Genomic DNA, 19,718 nt, shown 5'->3' on the forward strand with positions numbered 1-19,718 from the left:
TGTTCCGCAGGGGGAGGGACCGCAGCAAGTGAGAGGCCCGCGTGCCAAAAAAAAAAAAAAAACCTGAAGTAAAACACACACACAAAAATACATGTAGTCTTCCTCCAAATCATTCTTATTTTTCATTTTATGAGAATGTTACAGGGACTCCATGGTTCTTATCCTTAGATTTTTACCTTAAAAAAATTAACAGAGAAGTCCTTTATATTTGTTCAAAGAAGAGAAAAATTCTTGGCCTTAAGATGAAAGCTAATTTCCAGAAAAAACACAATGAATCAACGAACTCCTCAATTAAAAAACCCTAAATGAAAACAGATTACTATCACCCAGAGGGTTCAGTTTTGTTCTCTGTTGTCATCCTTTGAGCACTTGAAATTATGAAAGAATTTCAGATCTATAGTCCTTCACCTTGGCAATGCCCTCTTCTTGTTCCATGTTTCACATGCAGCTAGTTCATCAATGTTGAAAAAAAAAAGGCTGAACTTGGAAAAAATGATGGGGAAAAATCATTTTGAAACCTAGAAGTAAAAGGCTTTAGTTTTCCATTCTAGTATAACAAAAAAACACAAAAATCCAGTTGTGAGTATAATGGTGATTGACAGGGCTGGGGAGAGGGGAAAATGTGAAGTTGTTTAATGGGTATAAAAAGTTCTGGACTTTGGTTGTACAACTCTGTGAATATACTTAGCATGACTGAACTGTACACTTAAAAAAGGTTAATATGGTCAATTTTATGTTATATGCATCTTAATGCAGTTTAAAATAAAAATAAATAAATCCATTTAAAGTATAAATGGTTCGGGTTGATGTCAGCAGCTCTAAGTTGGGAATGTTTTCAACTCAAGTCAAATGTTTCCCATAAATCAAACCCACCTGGATTTGATACAATTTTTAATTCCAGTCATTTTACTAAAATACGCACATATTTCTCTTAATTTACTAAAACTATATCTATAGCTATAAAACAACTTAATTTCCAATTTTACTCTTAAAGTCTTTTGTCTTGCAAGATTTAGAGACCCCTGTAAAAAGATTGTGAAAATATTACTACATTTACTTTGGGAAATAATAAATAGTCTGATATACACACACACACACACACACACACACACACACAAAACTCCAAGGTTTGACTTGTACAACTGGGTAGAAGTGTGACATTCACTGAAATGAAGAGTAGGAAAGGAGCAAGTTTGGAGGATTAGGGCTAGATCAACTGTTCTCAAAAGGTATGATTTCCCCCCCAGGGGACATTTGGGAGTACCTGGAGACATTTCTGGTTACCACACCTGGAGGCAGTTGCGGGATGTGGGGGCATGCTATTGGCCTGGGTTGGGATACTGTTAAACATCCTACAGTGCACAGGACAGGCTCCCACCAGAAAGAGTGATCTGTCCCCAAATGTCAATAGTGCCAAGAGTGAGAAACCTTGTGTTGGCACCCTCTCTTCTGAATCTGGCCACTCTTTCTCAGCCTTTGCAGCAGGCTTCTCCTCTTCTGACTCTAATTGCTCAATAGTCTGCCTTTAGCAGCCCACTTCTCTTTTCCTCTACATTTTCTCTTGGGAACATCACTCATGACTTCAACTACCAATTCTATGTTGCTAACTCCCACATCTTTATGCCTAGTCCCAACTGTTCTTCTAGCTCTAGAGCATTTTTTCTTTGTATTTCCCTTCACATCTTTTCATTAACTTACTGCTACGTTTCTTGTCTTTATAAGTAGCATCTGGTAGAAAACCACAGGGTCATTTATTTCCCAAACATTTACTGAGTATCTAGTTTGTGTAAAGGGCAGCACTAGTATTTGAAAGAAGGTAGTGGTGGTGGAGATGAGAGGTAATCATAGTAAGTGTCTTAAATGCATTATCCCTGATTATGGCAATAGTTTTACAAGGAAGAAATTATTATCTCCTGGAAACGAAAGCCTCAAGTGCTTAATCAACTACTTAACTATCACAGAGCTTGTAAATAGCAGAGTATTTTAAAAGTCAGTTCTATTTTGACATTAAGGATTGAACTCTCTACATTAAAAAACTGGGGACAGTGCTGGAAAAGTGTGACCATAGCCAAAGGGAGATGGATGTGAATGAGGAAGGTCTAAGACGTTCCAATAGCCTTTTATTCTAAGCCACAGTGCACCCTCTTCCGGTTGCTTACCGTATATCCCAGAATATAATACACCAGCCATAGGAGGATGAATCATTATTTTCCTTAACTCTAGAAAAGATAAAAAATTGACAACGATAGTATGATATACCATCAATTGTCAGAGATTTCCTAGATGTTGAAATATTTTTTAAAAGGTAAGCCTTCAGAGATTTCTAATTTGTTAAAATATGAAGAAGAAAGTAATCTTAGATTCTATGACATACGATGAATTTGTTTTCTACATTCAATTTCCACGGTCAGTGCTGGTGGCTGGTGTGCTATTCTGCACTTTAGTCAACTAAGACGTTTGTATATTGCTTTCTAAATGGTCGTAGATTGTTTCATGGCTCTGTGTTGTGCTTCTGCAACTAGATCGTAAAGCTCTTAGCTCTTCAATCACCTCTTTGTTCTCCTCCCCCCCCCGCCGCCCCGCCCCCACACCAAGCGCCTTTCAACAATCTACGCAGAGTTTACCACTTATGAGTAAACCTAAATTTCTTGTAACTTAGAATTTCATAGACAGTATAAGACTGTTCACAGATTTAGTTACACTGGGGGGCGGGATGGGGAAAACATTATATTAAATATGAGCATCGTTTTTTTAAAGACCCATCCTTGTAGAAACGTTAAAATGTGGTGGGGTAGGGAGCGAGGCGGAGAGGGGATATACGTCTCAGGATACAGGAAATACGGAAAAAGCGAAACCCGGAGGAAGCTCTGTGCCTGGAGGGGACCCGCCGCCATCTCCGGTCTCTTGGCTTCACCAGGGCCCACCGGAGAGAGCTGACACCCGGGTCCTATAATCCTTATGGGGGACCAACCTTGTACCTCCGGGAGATCCACGCTCCAGCCTGGAAACACGCGGGAAATCAAGCCTCCAAAAAAGCGCTGCCTCCTAGCTCCACGTTGGGATTATCCAGAAGGAACCCCCAACGGAGGTAGTACCCCTCTCCCTTCCACACCTCCTCCAGCATCACCGGGCCTGAAGTCGCACCCACCTTCTCCGGAGAAATAGTACAATATACTTCTCTCACCCCAAACCAGGTCAGATTCTTTCTCATTTGGGATATCCAGGCTCTCTGAAACTTAATTATATATTTTCCCAGATCTCCTTCTCCCTTTCCCTATTCTCTCCAGGATTTCAAAGTTGAAGAAAGAACATGCAGGCATTAAATAGCTCTTTCACAAAATATGTGGGGGTGAATTTATGGATATTTAATAACATTAAGTAGTTATTTTAATATATTAGCTATGACAATCGTGGTTATATTTTTAAGAAGTAGACTTAATCTTTTGATATGCTTGAAAGTAATTCAGTAGGGCCAAGGTGAGGGGTACAAACAAAATGTTCATGAGTTAATAATTGTTAAAGCTGAGTGACGTATACATGGGGATTCATTAAACTGTTCTTGCTACTTTTGTGTATATTTGAAACTTTTCCATTCAAAAAATGATTGGTTCAAGATCAATAACATTATATTGAAGGCCTAATTCCTATGGCTAGCACTGTGGTAGCAGTATTGTAAGGTGAGCCTTCAGAGGTGTGTGCTTCTCTGTGTATGGCAGGAGAATTCAATTAGTAAAAAACAAAAAGTTACAATATGGTAACTCAAACCCAAGTGCCATAATGTTTGCTTGTTCAAGGTATTTAGGAAGCACGGGGGCGGGGGGGACGAGATGGACCAAATCATTCTGCCTGGTAGTAATCTTGAGCCATCAAAGAGAAAGGGGTAACTCTGGGTGGACCTTAAAGGGTGAGTGACATCTGCCATGTGGAGGGGGAGAGAATGTTTTTCTGGCTTACCTTTCCCAAGGCAGGCTTGTTCTAGGAAAACTTGGCTATAACTCTGAATGTATGAGAAGAACTAGGTGAGATAGAGTGCTGCAGGGCTTTAAATGTTATGCTAAGGAGTATGCAGTTTAATCCATAAGCAGTGGAAGCCACTGAAGATTTTCAAGGAAGTATTGTATTTTAGCAGTCCAGTTTTTACTATCAGAAAAATGATCTTCTATTTAGATGAGCTTATAGAATACAAAAAACAAACGCTGACCGAAACCTCACAGATTCTTGTAATCCAAAGGAGACAGGGCATCCTTTCTTCATTCATGCAACAAACCTTTAAGAAGCCCTTGCAATGGACTAGGCATTATGTTGGGAGCTGTAGGGGATGGATAACCAAAGCACATAGGAGTGAAACAGATATTTGAATAAATAGGTCAATGAATGATGGGATAACAGTGGCAACTAAGGGAGTTCAGGACTTGGGGCTTGGTGGTAGTGCATAGAAAAAGAATGAGCTCTATTGTGCTTGGAGGCATCACCCAGTCATTCCTTACTGCCTGATTTCCCTCAACTTTACCTCTTTGTTCAAAGGGGTAGAGTTGGGGCTGGGAGGCACCATAGGGATAGCAATGCTCAAACAGAAAACAAAGAAGGTTGTACAGGGCAAAAAGTGCAAGAGCTACATAATTTCCTCCAGTGACTCAAATCATTGAAAATTATAATAATAGCAAATATTTACTGAACATCTTTATGTGCCAGACACTGTTCTACAAAGCTTCCTAAAGTCTCTGCTCATAATTACTATGCAATAGATCCCTTCTACTACTGTCTATATAACTGTTTTTCATGAATATATAACTGCAATGGGGGTATGGTAAAGCATAAGGACTTGAGGAGCCCAGGGGAAAGAGATGAACAGTAACAGAAGAAATGATTTAATGTTATTTTATTATTTTTCAGTCTTTGAGGGATTGCAGTATGACTCCATTTCCTTGGTGCATCCATAAAATAATTATTCAGTGAAGACAATGAAGATTATTGACAACGCTACCCTGCTTTTCTGATGTCCTGCTTCAGGAAGTTGTGATTTTTAAGGTAATCTCTTTACCAAAAACTTTTTAAGGAAGGAGCAGGAATAAGAGTTGATTATGACACATTAAATATAACTAGCCAAACAAAAAGCTAGCACCAAATGATAAATTGAAACCATTTTCTACATTATATGAAAGCATATATACCATATAATAATAATGTTATCTATAAGCTGTTTTGCTATATTCATTCCTAATTACCTTATAGTTCCTGCTGTTACTGTGAAATGTATATTTTAAACCACATTTTCAGATTATTGCCCGTAAATGAGAACACGATTGATATTTTTACATACTGATTTTATACACTGTAACCTTTCTGATTTATATCTGTTCTAATAATTTGTAGGTTCTCTGGATTATCTGTTAATTTATTATATTGTGAATAATGGCAGTTTGTTCCTTTCCAATATTTATTTTTTAATTTGTCTTACCGGGCTAGCTAGGATCTTCGGTACAATGAGAAATAGTGGCAGTGACAGAGGATTTCCTTGTCTTGCTCCTGAATTTACAAGGAAACTATACGTATTTCACCATTTTTAGTAGATTTTCTTTTTCGGGTTAAAGAAATTCCTCTGTATCCTTAGTTTGCTGAGAGCTTTTATTCTGAATGAGTATGGAGTTTTTTCTCCAAATACTTTGTATCTACTGCCATGATCATGTGGGGTATTTTCCTCCATTAATATGACACTGTGACTGTGTGATAAATTATAATATTCAGTTTTCTAATGTATTTCCTGCTTTTGGTTTCATCAGGCCTCACCATTGAATATTTTGTCCCCTATTTTTATAATTTTTCCTTTTATCTTTATTTTTCTCTTTACTTTCTTTTTGTTTGCTCTTTTTCTAATTTATTTATTTGGACCATTAGCTCAGTAATTTTAAATCTTCTTTCCTAAAATAAGAATTTATAACGAAGTTTTCCACTACATACCACTTTAGAAGAATTTCACAGGTTTTTATGTGTAGTATTTTTATTATTATTCAATTATTAGTATCTAATTGCTCTTATGATTTCTTTTTTGACTCATGAGTTATTTGGTTTTGTTTCAATTTACATACATATGATCTCTTTTTTAGAAATCATATTGTGAAATTATTAATCCAGTTACAGTTAAACTTCATCTTTATTATTCTTCTGGTAACAAAAACAAAATTATACACTGGCTCCTCATCCCAATAGATTTCAGCAATATAAAACTTTTTCTTTCATTAAATACATAGGGAAACTGATTACGCTATTCAGTGATGGAGTTATTGATGATATTTACACTTGTGATTTTAAACCTTTTATTTTGATCTAATTCTACACTTAAAGAAAAGTTCTGAGAATATTACAAAAAACTCCCATACACCCTTTACCCAGGTTCACCAATTACCATTTTACCATGTTTGCTTTATAATTCTCTATTTCTGTTTCTCCCTCTCACTCTCCCTTCCCCTTTCCCTTCCCTGTCTTAAGCCTCCCCCCTCCCTCCTTCTCTCTCTTTGAACTATTTGAGAGTAACTTGCAGACATCATGCTCCTTTACCTGTAAATACTTCAGTGTATATTTCCTCAGAATAATGCCTTTCTCTTACATAGCCTCAGTACATGTGTCAAAATAGAAATTGGACATTGTTCCAATTTTTTGTTCCATAAACCTTTATTGTCAAGATTATCCACTCATACTCACTGAAAAAGGGATGAGTTTGGGAGAACATGTATTTCAAATGGACAATGTAAGCTCTATTATAGTTCATTTTTTCCAGCTTTATTTTTTTATTGGAGTATAATTGCTTTAGAGTGTTGTGTTAGCTTCTGCTGTACAATGAAGTGAATCAGAATCAGCTATATGTATACCAATATCCCCTCCCTCTTAAACCTCCCTCCCACCCCTCGCCCCATCTAGGTTGTCACAGAGCACTGAGCTGAGTTCCCTGTGCTATACAGCAGGTTCCCACTGGCTATTTTACACATGGTAGTGTATTTATGTCAAACCTAATCTCCCACTTTGTTCCACCCTCTCCTTCCCCCACCATATCCACATGTCCTTTCTCTATGTCTACATCTCTATTCCTGCCCTGCTAATAGGTTAATCTGTACCATTTTTCTAAGTTCCACATATATGCGCTAATATACGATATTTCTTTTTTTCTTTCTGGCTTACTTCACTCTATATGACAGACTCTAGGTCCATCCACATCTCCACAAATGACCCAATTTCATTCCTTTTTATGGCTGAGTAATATTCCATTGTATATATGTACCACATCTTCTTTATCCATTCATCTGTCATTGGACATTTGTTTCCATATCATGGCTATTCTAAATAGCGCTGCAATGAACATTGTGGTACATGTGTCCTTTTGAATTATGGTTTTCTCAGGGTATATGCCCAGTAGTGGGATTGCTGGCTCGTATGGTAGTTCTATTTTTAGTTTTTTAAGGAACCTCCATACTGTTATATTTGACATATAACATTGTAAGTTTAAAGTGTACAGTGTGATGATTTGCTACATGTATATATTACAAAATGATTACACAGGATAAGATTAGTTAACACATCAATCACCTCATATAGTTACTATTTTTGTGTGTGTGTGTGGTGAGAACTTTTAAGATCTACTCTCCTAGCAACTTTTAAGTATACAATACAGAATTGTTAACTGTAGTCATTATACTATAGTATTAACTCTACTAACTATAGTTATATAACTATATATACTATAACTATAGTATTAATTACAGTATAATATACATCATGCTTTATATTAGATCCCTAGAACTTATTCATGTTACCACTGAAAGTTTATACCCTTTGACCACCTTCACCCATTTCCCCTACCCTACCACCCCTGGAAACCACCAATATACTCTCTGTTTCTATGAGTTCAGTTTTTTTAGATTCCATGCATAAGTGAGAGCATACAGTATTTATCTTTTTCTGTCTGACTTATTTCACTTTGCCTGATGCCCTCAAGGTTTATCCACTATGTCAGAAATGACAAGATTTCCTTTTTTTTTATAGCTGAATAATGTTCCATTGTGTATTTTTTTTTCTTTGTCCATTCATCTGTCAGTGGACACTTAGTTTGTTTCCACATCTTGGCTATTGTAAATAATGATGCAGTAAACATAGGGGTTGCAGATATCTCGAGATCGTGATTCCATTTCCTTCAGATATACCAAGGAGTGGAATTGCTGGATCATATGGTAGTTCTATTTTTAATTCTTTGAGGAACCAACATACTGCTTTCCATAGTAGATATTTCAGTTCACATTCCCATCAAGGGATGTGCAAGGGTTCACTTTTCTCTATATCATCACCAGCATTTGTTATCTCCTGCTTTTGTTAATAGCCATTCTAAAAAGTGTGAGATATCTCATTGTGTTTTTGATTTGTATTTCCCTGATGATTAGTGATGTTGAGTACCTTTTCATGTGCCTGTTAGCCAGATATGTCTTCTTTGGAAAAATGTCTATTTAGGTCTTTTGCACCTTTTTGAATTAGATTACTTGTTTTTCTGTTCCTTATATATTCTGGATATTAATTTCTTATCAGATATATGTTTTAAAAATATTTTCTCCCATTCCATAGTTTGTTTTTCATTTTGTCAATCATTTCTTTTTCTGTGCAGAAGCTTTTTAGTTTGGTATAGTCCCATTCGTTTATTTTTTGCTTTTGTTGCTTATGCTTCGGGTGTCATATCCATAAAATCATTGCAAAGACAAATATCAAGAAGCTTTTTCCCTGTTTTCTTCTAGGAATTTCATGGTTTCAGATCCTTACCTTTAAGTCTTTAATCTATCTTGAATTAATTTTTGCGAGTGGTATAAGATTGGGCTCCAGTTTTATTCTTTTTTGTGTGAATATTCAGTTTCCTCAGCATTATTTATGAAATAGACTATCTTTTCTCCATTAAGTACTCTCAGATCCCTTGTCAAATATTAGTGGACTGTATATGCAGCATTTTATTCTGGGCTCCCGATTCTGTTCCAAGGTCTGTATGTCTGTTTTTATGTCAGCACCATACTCTTTTGATTACTATAGTTTTGTAGTATATGAAATTGGGGTTCCAATATTATTATCTAGGCCATATTCCAATTTCACCTATTTATCCCAATAATGTCTTTTATAGCTATTTTCTTTTCCTGATCAAAATTTCAATCCAAGATGATGCATTGCATTTAGTTCTCATGTCTCTTCAGTTTTTTTTTTTTTATTATTAACCTGGAACAGTTCAACCTTTCTTTATCTCTCATGACATTGACAATTTAGAAGACTACAGAACAGTTATTTTGTAGATTGTTCCTAAGTTTAAATTTGCATGCCAGTTCCTCATTATTATGTATAGATTATGCATTTTGGCAGGAATGTCAGAGAAGTAATAAATTGTTCTTAGGGCAGCATATCAGTGGCGTATAATATTGATTTGACCCCTTAGAAGAAATGTTAACCTTGATTACTTTGTTCAGATGATGTTTGCTAGATTAATCCACTATAAAGTTCCGTTTTCCTCTTTGTAGTTAATAATTTTGCTGGGGGTACTTTGAAACTGTGTAGATATCCTATTCCTCATCAAACTAAAATCCACTGGCCTTAATATCTATTGATAATTCTTTACCACATCAGTTATTACTATGAAGGCTGCAAAATGGTCATTTTCAAACATCATCATTTTTACTACATTAGTTTGTATTCTACTTCAAGGAAGAGCTTTTTTCCCCCTCCATCTATTTATTTATTTATCTTAGTTTGGCACACAGATTTTTTTTACTTTATTTCATGAATACGCTATTGCTATCATAATTTATTTTAATGCTCAAATTGTCCCAGTGGCAGCCCATTCAACCTGGATTCTCTGATTATTTGACATATTCCCATCATTCTTTGATGTATACTTTGAGTTCAATATTTCCTTACTTTTTTACTTTCATGTTTGTCTGGTGTTTCCTGACTCATTGACCATTTCTCTATGGATCTCTGGTACCATTTAGTGGGAGACAGTATTTGGAAACCAAGACATGGGTACATGGATTTTTTTTAACTTTTTAAAAAATTTTTCATACAATTATAAAGATTACTTTCCATTTACAGTTATTACAAAATATTGGCTATATTCCCCACGTTGTACAACACATCTTTGAGCCTGTGTTATACCCAATGGTTCGTACCTCCCACTCCTCCACCCCTATACTGCCCCTCCCCCTTCTCCCCACTGGTGACCACTAGTTTGTTCTCTATATCTGTGAGTCTGCTCCTTTTTTGTTATATTCACTACTTTGTTGTATTTTTTAGATTCCACATATAAGTGATATCACACAGTATTTGTCTTTCTCTGTCTGACTTATTTCACTTAGCATAATGCCCTCCAAGTCCATCCATGTTGCTGTAGATGACAAAATTTCATTCTTTTTTATGGCTGAGTCGTATTCCATTGTGTGTGTGTGTGTGTGTGTGTGTGTACCCAATTTTACCCATTCATCTGTTGATGGACACTTAGGTTGCTTCCATATCTTGGCAATTATAATGCTGCTAGGAACATTGGGGTTGCATGTATCTTTTCAAATGACTGTTTTTTGTTGTTGTTGGATATATACCCAAGAGTGGAATTATTGGGTCATATGGTAGTACTATTTTTAGTTTTTTGAGAAACCTCCATACTGTTTTCCGCAGTAGCTGCACCAATTTACATTCCCAACAAGAGTATAAAATGGTCCCTTTTTCCACATGCTCACCAACATTTTTTATTTGTGCTCTTTTCAATGATAGCCATTCTGATAGGTGTGAAGTGTTATCTTGTGGTTTTGATTTGCATTTCCCTGATGATTAGTGATGTTGAGCATGTTTTCATGTGCCTGTTGGCCATCTGCATTTCCTCTTTGGATAAATGTCTATTTAGTTCTTCTGCCCATTTTTTAGTTGGGTTTTTTTTATGATGTTCAACTGTATGAGCTGTTTATATATGTTGGTTGTTAATCCCTCATAGGTCATACCATTTTCAAATATTTTCTCCCATTCACTAAGCTGTCTTTTCATTTTGTCAGTGGTTTCCTTGGCTCTTCAAAAGCTTTTAAACGTGATTAGGTCCCATTTGTTTATTTTTGCTTTTATTTCCTTTACTTTAGGAGACAGATCCAAAAAAATATTGCTGTGATTTATGTCAAAGAGTATTCTGCTTTTGTTTTCCTCTAGGAGTTTTATAGTATCCAATCTTACATTTAGGTCTTTAATCCATTTTGAGTTTGTTTTTGTATATGGTGTTAGAGAATGTTGTAATTTCATTCTTTTACATGTAGCTGTCCAGATTTCCTAGCACTACTTATTGAAGAGACTGTCTTTTCTCCACTGTGTATTCCTGCCTCCTTTGTCATTGATTAATTGACTGTGAGTGTGTAGGTTTATTTCTGGGCTTTCTATCCTGTTGCATTGATCTACATGTCTGTTTTGTTCTAGTACCGTATGATTTGGATTAGTGTAGCTTTGTAGTATAGTATGAAGTCAGGGAGCATGATTCCTCCACCTCTGTTCTTTCTTCTGGAGATTGATTTGGCTATTATGGGTCTTTTGTGTTTCCATAAAAATTTTATGATTTTTGGTTCAGGTTCTATGGAAAATGCCACTGGTACTTTCATAGGGAATGCAATGAATCTTCAGATTGCCTTGGATAGTATGGTCATTTTAACAATATTGATTTTTCCAACCCAAGAATCTGGTATATCTTTCCATGTTTTTATGTCTTCAATTTCTTTCATCAGTGTCTTACAGTTTTTGGAGTACAGGTCTTTTGTCTCCCTAACTAGGTTTAGTCCTAGGTATTTTATTCTTTTTGTTGCAGTGGTAAATGGGAGTGTTTCCTTAATTTCTCTTTCAGATATTTCATCATTAGTGTATAGGAATGGAAGAGATTTCTGTGCATTAATTACTTGACCAAATTCACTGATTAGCTCTAGTAGTTTCCTGGTAACATCTTTAGGATTCTCTATGTGCAGTATCGTGTCATCAGCAGTGACAGCTTTACTTCTCTTCTGATTTGGATTCCTTTTATTTCCTTTTCATCTCTGATTGCTGTGGCTAAAACTTCCAGAACTATGTTGAATAATAGTGGTGAGAATAGAAAACCTTGTCATGTTCCTGATCTTAGAGGAAATGGTTTCAGTTTTTCACCATTGAGAATGATGTTGGCTGTGGGTTTGTCATATATAGCCTTTATTATGTTGAAGTAAGCTCCTTCTATACCTACTTTCTGAAGGGTTCTTATCATAAATGGGTGTTGAATTTTGTCAAAAACTTTTTCTGCATCTATTGAGATGATCATATGGATTTTTCTCCTTCAGTTTGTTAATGCGGTTTATCACATTGATTGATTTGCTTATATTGAAGAACCCTTGCATTACTGGGATAAACCCCAGTTGATCATGGTGCATGATCCTTTTCATGTGTTTTGGATTCTGTTTGCTAGTATTCTGTTGAGGATTTTTGCATCTATGTTCATCAGTGATATTGGCCTGTAGTGTTCTTTCTTTGTGACATCTTTGTCTAATTTGGGAATCAGGGTGATATGACCTCGTAGAATTAGTTTGGGAGTGTTCTTCCGTCTGCTATATTTTAGAAGAGTTTGAGAAGGATGGTTGGTAGCTCTTCTCTAAATGTTTGATAGAATTCACCTGTGAAGCCATCTGGTACTCAGCTTTTGTTTGTTGGAAGATTTTGAAAAACAGTCTCAATTTCAGTCCTTCAATTGCTCTGTTTATATTTTATATTTCTTCCTGATTCAGTCTTGGAAGGTTGTGCTTTTCTAAGAATTTGTCCATTTCTTCCAGGTTGTCCAATTTATTGGTATATAGTTGCTTGTAGTAATATCTAAAGATCCTTTGTGTTTCCTCAGTATCAGGTGTTACTTCTCATTTTTCATTTTGAATTTTATTGATATGAGCCTTCTCCCTTTTTTTCTTTTTTCTTTTTTTTTAAAATTTAATTAATTTATTTATTTGGCTGTGTTGGGTCTTCGTTTCTGTGTGAGGGCTTTCTCTAGTTGTGGCAAGCGGGGGCCACTCTTCATCGCGGTGCGCAGGCCTCTCACTGTCGCGGCCTCTCTTGTTGCAGAGCACAGGCTCCAGACGCGCAGGCTCAGTAGTTGTGGCGCACGGGCTTAGTTGCTCCGCGGCATGTGGGATCTTCCCAGACCAGGGTTTGAACCTGTGTTCCCTGCATTGGCAGGCAGATTCTCAACCACTGCGCCACCAGGGAAGCCCCTCCCTTTTTTTCTTGATGAGCCTGGCTAATGGTTTTTCAATTTTGTTTATCTTCTCAATGAACCACCTTTTATTTCATAGATCTTCACTATTGTTTCCTTCATTTTGTTTACATTTATTTCTGATCTGATCTTCATGATTTCTTTCCTACTGCCAACTTTGGGGGTTTTTTTGTTCTTTCTCTAATTGCTTTAGGTATAAGGTTAGGTTGTGTATTTAAGATGTTTCTGGTTTCCTGAGGTAGGATTCTATTGCTATAATCTTCCCTCTTAGAACTGCTTTTGCTGCATCCCATAGGTTTTGGGTTGTCATGTTTTCATTGTAATTAGTTTCTAAGTATTTTTTTATTTCCTCCTTGATTTCTTCAGTTATCCCTTGGTTATTTAGTAATGTATTGTTTAGCCTCCATGTGTTTGTTTTTTTTAAAGATTTGTTCCTGTAATTGATATCTAGTTTCATAGTGGTGTAGTAGGAAAAGGTACTTGATACGATTTCATAAATTTTCATAAATTTACCAAGGCTTGATTTGTGACCCAGGATATGATCAATCATGGAGAATGTTCCATGAGCACTTGAGAAGAAACTGTATTCTGTCTTTTTTGGATGGAATCTCCTATAAATATCAATTAAGTCCATCTTCTTTAACGTATCATTTAAAGCTTGTGTTTCCTTATTTATTTTCCTGTTTTTTTTACACTATTTTGAATTTTATTTATTTTTTTTATACGGCAGGTTCTTATTAGTTATCCATTTTATACATATTAGTGTATATTTGTCAATCCCAATCTCCCAGTGTGTCACACCAAACGCCCCCTCCCGCGACTTTGCCCCTTTGGTGTCCATACGTTTTTTTCTCTACATCTCTGTCTCTATTTCTGCCCAGCAAACCGCTTCATCTGTAACATTTTTCTAGATCCCACATATATGCATTAATATACAATATTTGTTTTCCTCTTTCTGACTTACTTCACTCTGTATGTCAGTCTCTCGATCCATCTATGTCTCGGCAAGTGACCCAATTTTGTTCCTTTATATGGCTGAGTAATATTCCATTGTACATATCTACCACATCTTCTTTATCCATTCGTCTGTCAATGGGCATTTAGGTTGCTTCCATGACCTGGCTATTGTAAATAGTGCTGCAATGAACATTAGGGTGCATGTGTCTTTTTGAATTATGATTTTCTCTGGGTATATGCTCAGTAGTGGGATTGCTGAGTCATATGGTAATTCTACTTTTAGTTTTTTAAGGAACCTCCATACTGTTCTCCATACTGACTGTATCAATTTACATTCCCACAGCAGTGCAAGAGGGTTCCCTTTTCTCCACACCCTCTCCAGCATTTGTTGTTTATAGATTTTCTGATGATGCCCATTCTAACTGGTGTGAGGTGATACCTAATGGTAGTTTTGATTTGCATTTCTCTAATAATTAGTGATGTTGAGAAGCTTATCATGAGCTTCTTGGCTATCTGTATGTCTTCTATGGACAAATGTCTATTTAGGGCTTCTGCCCAGTTTTGGATTGCATTGTTTGTTTTTTTAATATTGAGCTGCATGAGCTCTTTATACATTTTGGAGATTAATCCTTTGTCAGTTGATTCATTTGCAAATATTTCTTCCCATTCTGAGGGTTGTCTTTTCGTCTTGTTTGTAGCTTCCTTTGCTTTGGAAACGCTTTGAAGTTTCATTAGGTCTCATTTGTTTGGTTTTGGTTTTATTTCCATTACTCTGGAAGATGTATCAAAAAAATCTTCCTGTGATTTTTGTCAAAGAGTATTCTTCCTATGTTTTGCTCTAAGAGTTTTATAATCTCCAGTCTTACATTTAAGTCTCCATTTCAGTTTGAATTTATTTTTGTGTATGGTGTTAGGGAGTGTTATTAATTTCATTCTTTTACATGTTGCTGTCCTGTTTTCCCAGCACCACTTATTGAAGAGACTGTCTTTTCTCCATTGTTAATCATTGCCTCCTTTGTCACAGATTAGTTGACCATAGGTAGCTGGGTTAATCTCTGGGCTTTCTATCCTGATCCTTTCATCTATTTCTGTTTCTCTGCCAATATCATATTGTCTTGATTACTGTAGCTTTGTGTTATAGTTATATTTCTGTTTTTCTGCCAATATCATATTGTCTTGATTACTGTAGCTTTGTGGTATAGTCGGAAGTCAGGGAGTCTGATTCCTCCAGCTCCGTATTTTTCCCTCATGACTGCTTTAGATATTCAGGGTCTTCTGTGTCTCTATACATATTTTAAGATTTCTTGTTGTAGTTCTGTAAAAACTGCCACTGTTATTTTGATAGGATTGCATTGAATTTTGAGATTCCTTTGGGTAGTATAGTCATTTTCACAATGTTGATTCTTCTGATCCAAGAACATGGTATATCTCTTCATCTGTTTGTATCATCTTTAATTCCTTTCGTCAGTGTCTTATAGTTTTCTGCATACAGCTCTTTTGTCTCCTTAGGTAGGTTTATTCCTACGTTGTTTTTTTTTAACATCTTTATTGGGGTATAATTGCTTTACAATGGTGTGTTAGTTTCTGCTTTATAACAAAGTGAATCAGTTATACATATACATATGTTCCCATATCTCTTCCCTCTTGTGTCTCCGTCCCTCCCACCCTCCCTATCCCACCCCCCCAGGCAGTCACAAAGCACCAAGCCGATATCCCTATGCCATGCGGCTGCTTCCCACTAGGTATCTACTTTATGTTTGTTAGTGTATATATGTCCGTGCCTCTCTCTCGCCCTGTCACAGCTCACCCATCCCCCTCCCCATATCCTCAAGTCCATTCTCCAGTAGGTCTGTGTCTTTATTCCCGTCTTACTCCTAGGTTCTTTATGACATTTTTTTCTTAAATTCCATATATATGTGTTAGCATACGGTATTTGTCGTTTTCTTTCTGACTTACTTCACTCTGTATGACAGACTCTAGGTCTATCCACCTCATTACAAATAGCTCAATTTCATTTCTTTTTATGGCTGAGTAATATTCCATTGTATATATGTGCCACATCTTCTTTATCCATTCATCCGATGATGGGCACTTAGGTTGTTTCCATCTCCGGGCTATTGTAAATAGAGCTGCAATGAATATTTTGGTATATGACCCTTTTTGAATTTTGGTTTTCTCAGGGTATATGCCCAGTAGTGGGACTGCTGGGTCATATGGTAGTTCTATTTGTAGTTTTTTAAGGAACCTCCATACTGTTCTCCATAGTGGCTGAACGAATTCACATTCCCACCAGCAGGGCAAGAGTGTTCCCTTTTCTCCACACCCTCTCCAGCATTTATTGTTTCTAGATTTTTTGATAATGGCAATTCTGACTGGTGTGAGATGATACCTCATTGTAGTTTTGATTTGCATTTCTCTAATGATTAATGATGTTGAGCATTCTTTCATGTGTTTGTTGGCAGTCTGTATATCTTCTTTGGAGAAATGTCTCTTTAGGTCTTCTGCCCATTTTTGGATTGGGTTGTTTGTTTTTTTGTTATTGAGCTCCATGAGCTGCTTGTAAATTTTGGAAATTAATCCTTTGTCAGTTGCTTCATTTGCAAATATTTTCTCCCATTCTGAGGGTTGTTTTTTGGTCTTGTTTATGGTTTCCTTTGCTGTGCAAAAGCTTTGAAGTTTCATTAGGTTCCTATTGTTTATTTTTGTTTTTATATCCATTTCTCTAGGAGGTGGGTCAAAAAGGATCTTGCTGTGATTTATGTCATAGAGTGTTCTGCCTATGTTTTCCTCTAAGAGTTTGATAGTTTCTGGCCTTACATTTAGGTCTTTAATTCATTTTGAGCTTATTTTTGTGTATGGTGTTAGGGAGTGATCTAATCTCATACTTTTACATGTACCTGTCCAGTTTTCCCAGCACCACTTATTGAAGAGGCTGTCCTTTCTCCACTCTACATTCCTGCCACCTTTATCAAAGATAAGGTGTCCATATGTGCGTGGGTTTATCTATGGACTTTCTATCCTGTTCCATTGATATATCTTTCTGTTTTTGTGCCAGTACCATACTGTCTTGAGTACTGTAGATTTGTAGTATAGTCTGAAGTCAGGGAGCCTGATTCCTCCAGCTCCATTTTTCATTCTCAAGATTGCTTTGGCTATTCGGGGTCTTTTGTGTTTCCATAAAAATTGTGCTATTTTTTGTTCTAGTTCTGTGAAAAATGCCAGTGGTAGTTTGATAGGGATTGCACTGAATCTGTAGATCGCTTTGGCTAGTAGAGTCATTTTCACAATGTTGATTCCTCCAATCCAAGGACATGGTATATCTCTCCATCTATTTGTGTCATCTTTAATTTCTTTCATCAGCGTCTTATAATTTTCTGCATACAGGTCTTTTGTCTCCTTGGGTAGGTTTATTCCTAGATATTTTATTCTTTTCGTTGCAATGGTAAATGGGAGTATTTCCCCAATTTCTCTTTCATATTTTACATCATTAGTGTATAGGAATGCCAGAGAATTCTGTGTATAAATTTGGTATCCTGCAACTTTACCAAATTCATTGCTTAGCTCTAGTAGTTTTCTGTTGGCATCTTTAGGATTCTCCATGTATAGTATCATGTCATCTGCAAACAGTGACAGTTTAATTCTTCTTTTCTAATTTGTATTCCTTTTATTTCTTTTTCATCTCTGATTGCCGTGGCTACGACTGCCAAAACTATGTTGAATAACAGTGGTGAGAGTGAAAATTATTGTCTTGTTCCTGATCTAAGAGGAAATGCTTTCAGTTTTTCACCATTGAGAATGATTTTGCTGTGAATCTGTTGTATATGGCCTTTATTATGTCGAAGTAGGTTACCTAATGCCCCCTTGTTGTAGAGTTTTTATCATCAGTGCATGTTGAATTTTGTCCAAAGCTTTTTCTGCATCTATTGAGATGATCATAATGGTTTTTCTTCTTCAGTTTGTTAATATGGTGTATCACATCGATTGAAATGCGTATATTGAAGAATTCTTGCATCGCTGGGATAAATGCCACTTGACCATAGTATATGACCCTTTTAATGTGTTGTTGGATTCTGTTTCCTAGTGTTTTGTTGAGAATTTTGCATCTATATTCAACAGTATATTGGTCTGTAATTTTCTTTTGTTGTAGTGTCTTTCTCTGCTTTTGGTATCACGGTGATGGTGACCACATAGAATGAGTTTCAGAGTGTTCCTACATCTGCAGTATTTTGGAAGAGTTAGAGAAGGATGGGTTTTAGCTCTTCTCTAAATATGTGATAGCATTCTCCTGTGAAGTCATGCAGTCCTGGACTTTTGTTTGTTGTAAGATTTTTAATCCCAGTTTCAATTTCATTACTTTTGATTGGTCTTTTCTTATTTTCTATTTCTCCTTATTTTTTTCTACATCTTTTTTGGAGTATAATTACTTTACAATGGTGTGGTAGTTTCTGCTTTTTTTTTTTAAACATCTTTATTGGGGTATAATTGCTTTACAATGGTGTGTTAGTTTCTGCTTTATAACAAAGTGAATCACTTATACATATACATATGTTCACATATGTCTTCCCTCTTGCGTCTCCCTCCCTCCCACCCTCCTTATCCCACCCCTCTAGGCGGTCACAAAGCACAGAGCTGATCTCCCTGTGCTATGCAGCTGCTTCCCACTAGCTATCCACCTTACGTTTGGTAGTTTATATATGTCCATGCCTCTCTCTCACATTGTCACAGTTTGCCCTTCCCCCACCCTATAACCTCAAGTCCATTCTCTAGTAGGTCTCTGTCTTTATTCCTGTCTTACCCCTAGGTTCTTCATAACATTTTTTTCTTAAATTCTACATATATGTGTTAGCATATGGTATTTGTCTTTCTCTTTCTGACTTACTTCACTCTGTATGACAGACTCTAGGTCTATCCACCTCATTACAAATAACTCAATTTCATTACTTTTTATGGCTGAGTAATATTCCATTCTATACATGTGCCACATCTTCTTTATCCATTCATCCGATGATGAACACTTAGGTTGTTTCCATCTCTGGGCTATTGTAAATAGAGCTACAATGAATATTTTGGTACATGACTCTTTTTGAATTACGGTTTTCTCAGGGTATATGCCCATTAGTGGGATTGCTGGGTCATATGGTAGTTCTATTTGTAGTTTTTTAAGGAACTTCCATACTCTTCTCCATAGTGGCTGTACCAATTCACATTCCCACCAGCAGTGGAGGAGTGTTCCCTTTCCTTCACACCCTCTCCAGCATTTATTGTTTCTAGATTTTTTGATGCTGGCCATTGTGACTAGTGTGAGATGATATCTCATTGTAGTTTTCTTTTCTTTTTTTTTGTGGTATGCGGGCCTCCCACTGTTGTGGCCTCTCCAGTTGTGGAGCACAGGATCCAGACGCACAGGCTCAGTGGCCATGGCTCATGGGCCCAGCTGCTCCGGGGCATGTGGGGTCTTCCCGGACCGAGGAACGAACCCATGTCCCCTGCATCGGCA

At 36.6% G+C, this 19,718-nt stretch overlaps 1 protein-coding gene across 1 annotated transcript in view; it reads left to right on the top strand.

Annotated features, from left to right (window-relative positions):
- Positions 1-2,900: 2,900 nt before the first annotated feature.
- NBDY (negative regulator of P-body association) overlaps positions 2,901-19,718 on the top strand; it is a 40,747-nt gene continuing 23,929 nt past the window's right edge. The window contains exons 1-2 of the mRNA XM_060292933.1: positions 2,901-3,194; positions 4,894-5,028. Of these exons, the coding sequence (XP_060148916.1) occupies positions 2,959-3,165 (207 nt within the window). The 5' untranslated portion in view covers positions 2,901-2,958 and the 3' untranslated portion in view covers positions 3,166-3,194; positions 4,894-5,028. The remainder of the gene's footprint in view (positions 3,195-4,893; positions 5,029-19,718) is intronic.

The sequence above is a fragment of the Globicephala melas genome, chromosome X, assembly GCF_963455315.2.
Source record: "Globicephala melas chromosome X, mGloMel1.2, whole genome shotgun sequence".
In the NCBI taxonomy this organism is placed as follows: Eukaryota; Metazoa; Chordata; class Mammalia; order Artiodactyla; family Delphinidae; genus Globicephala; species Globicephala melas.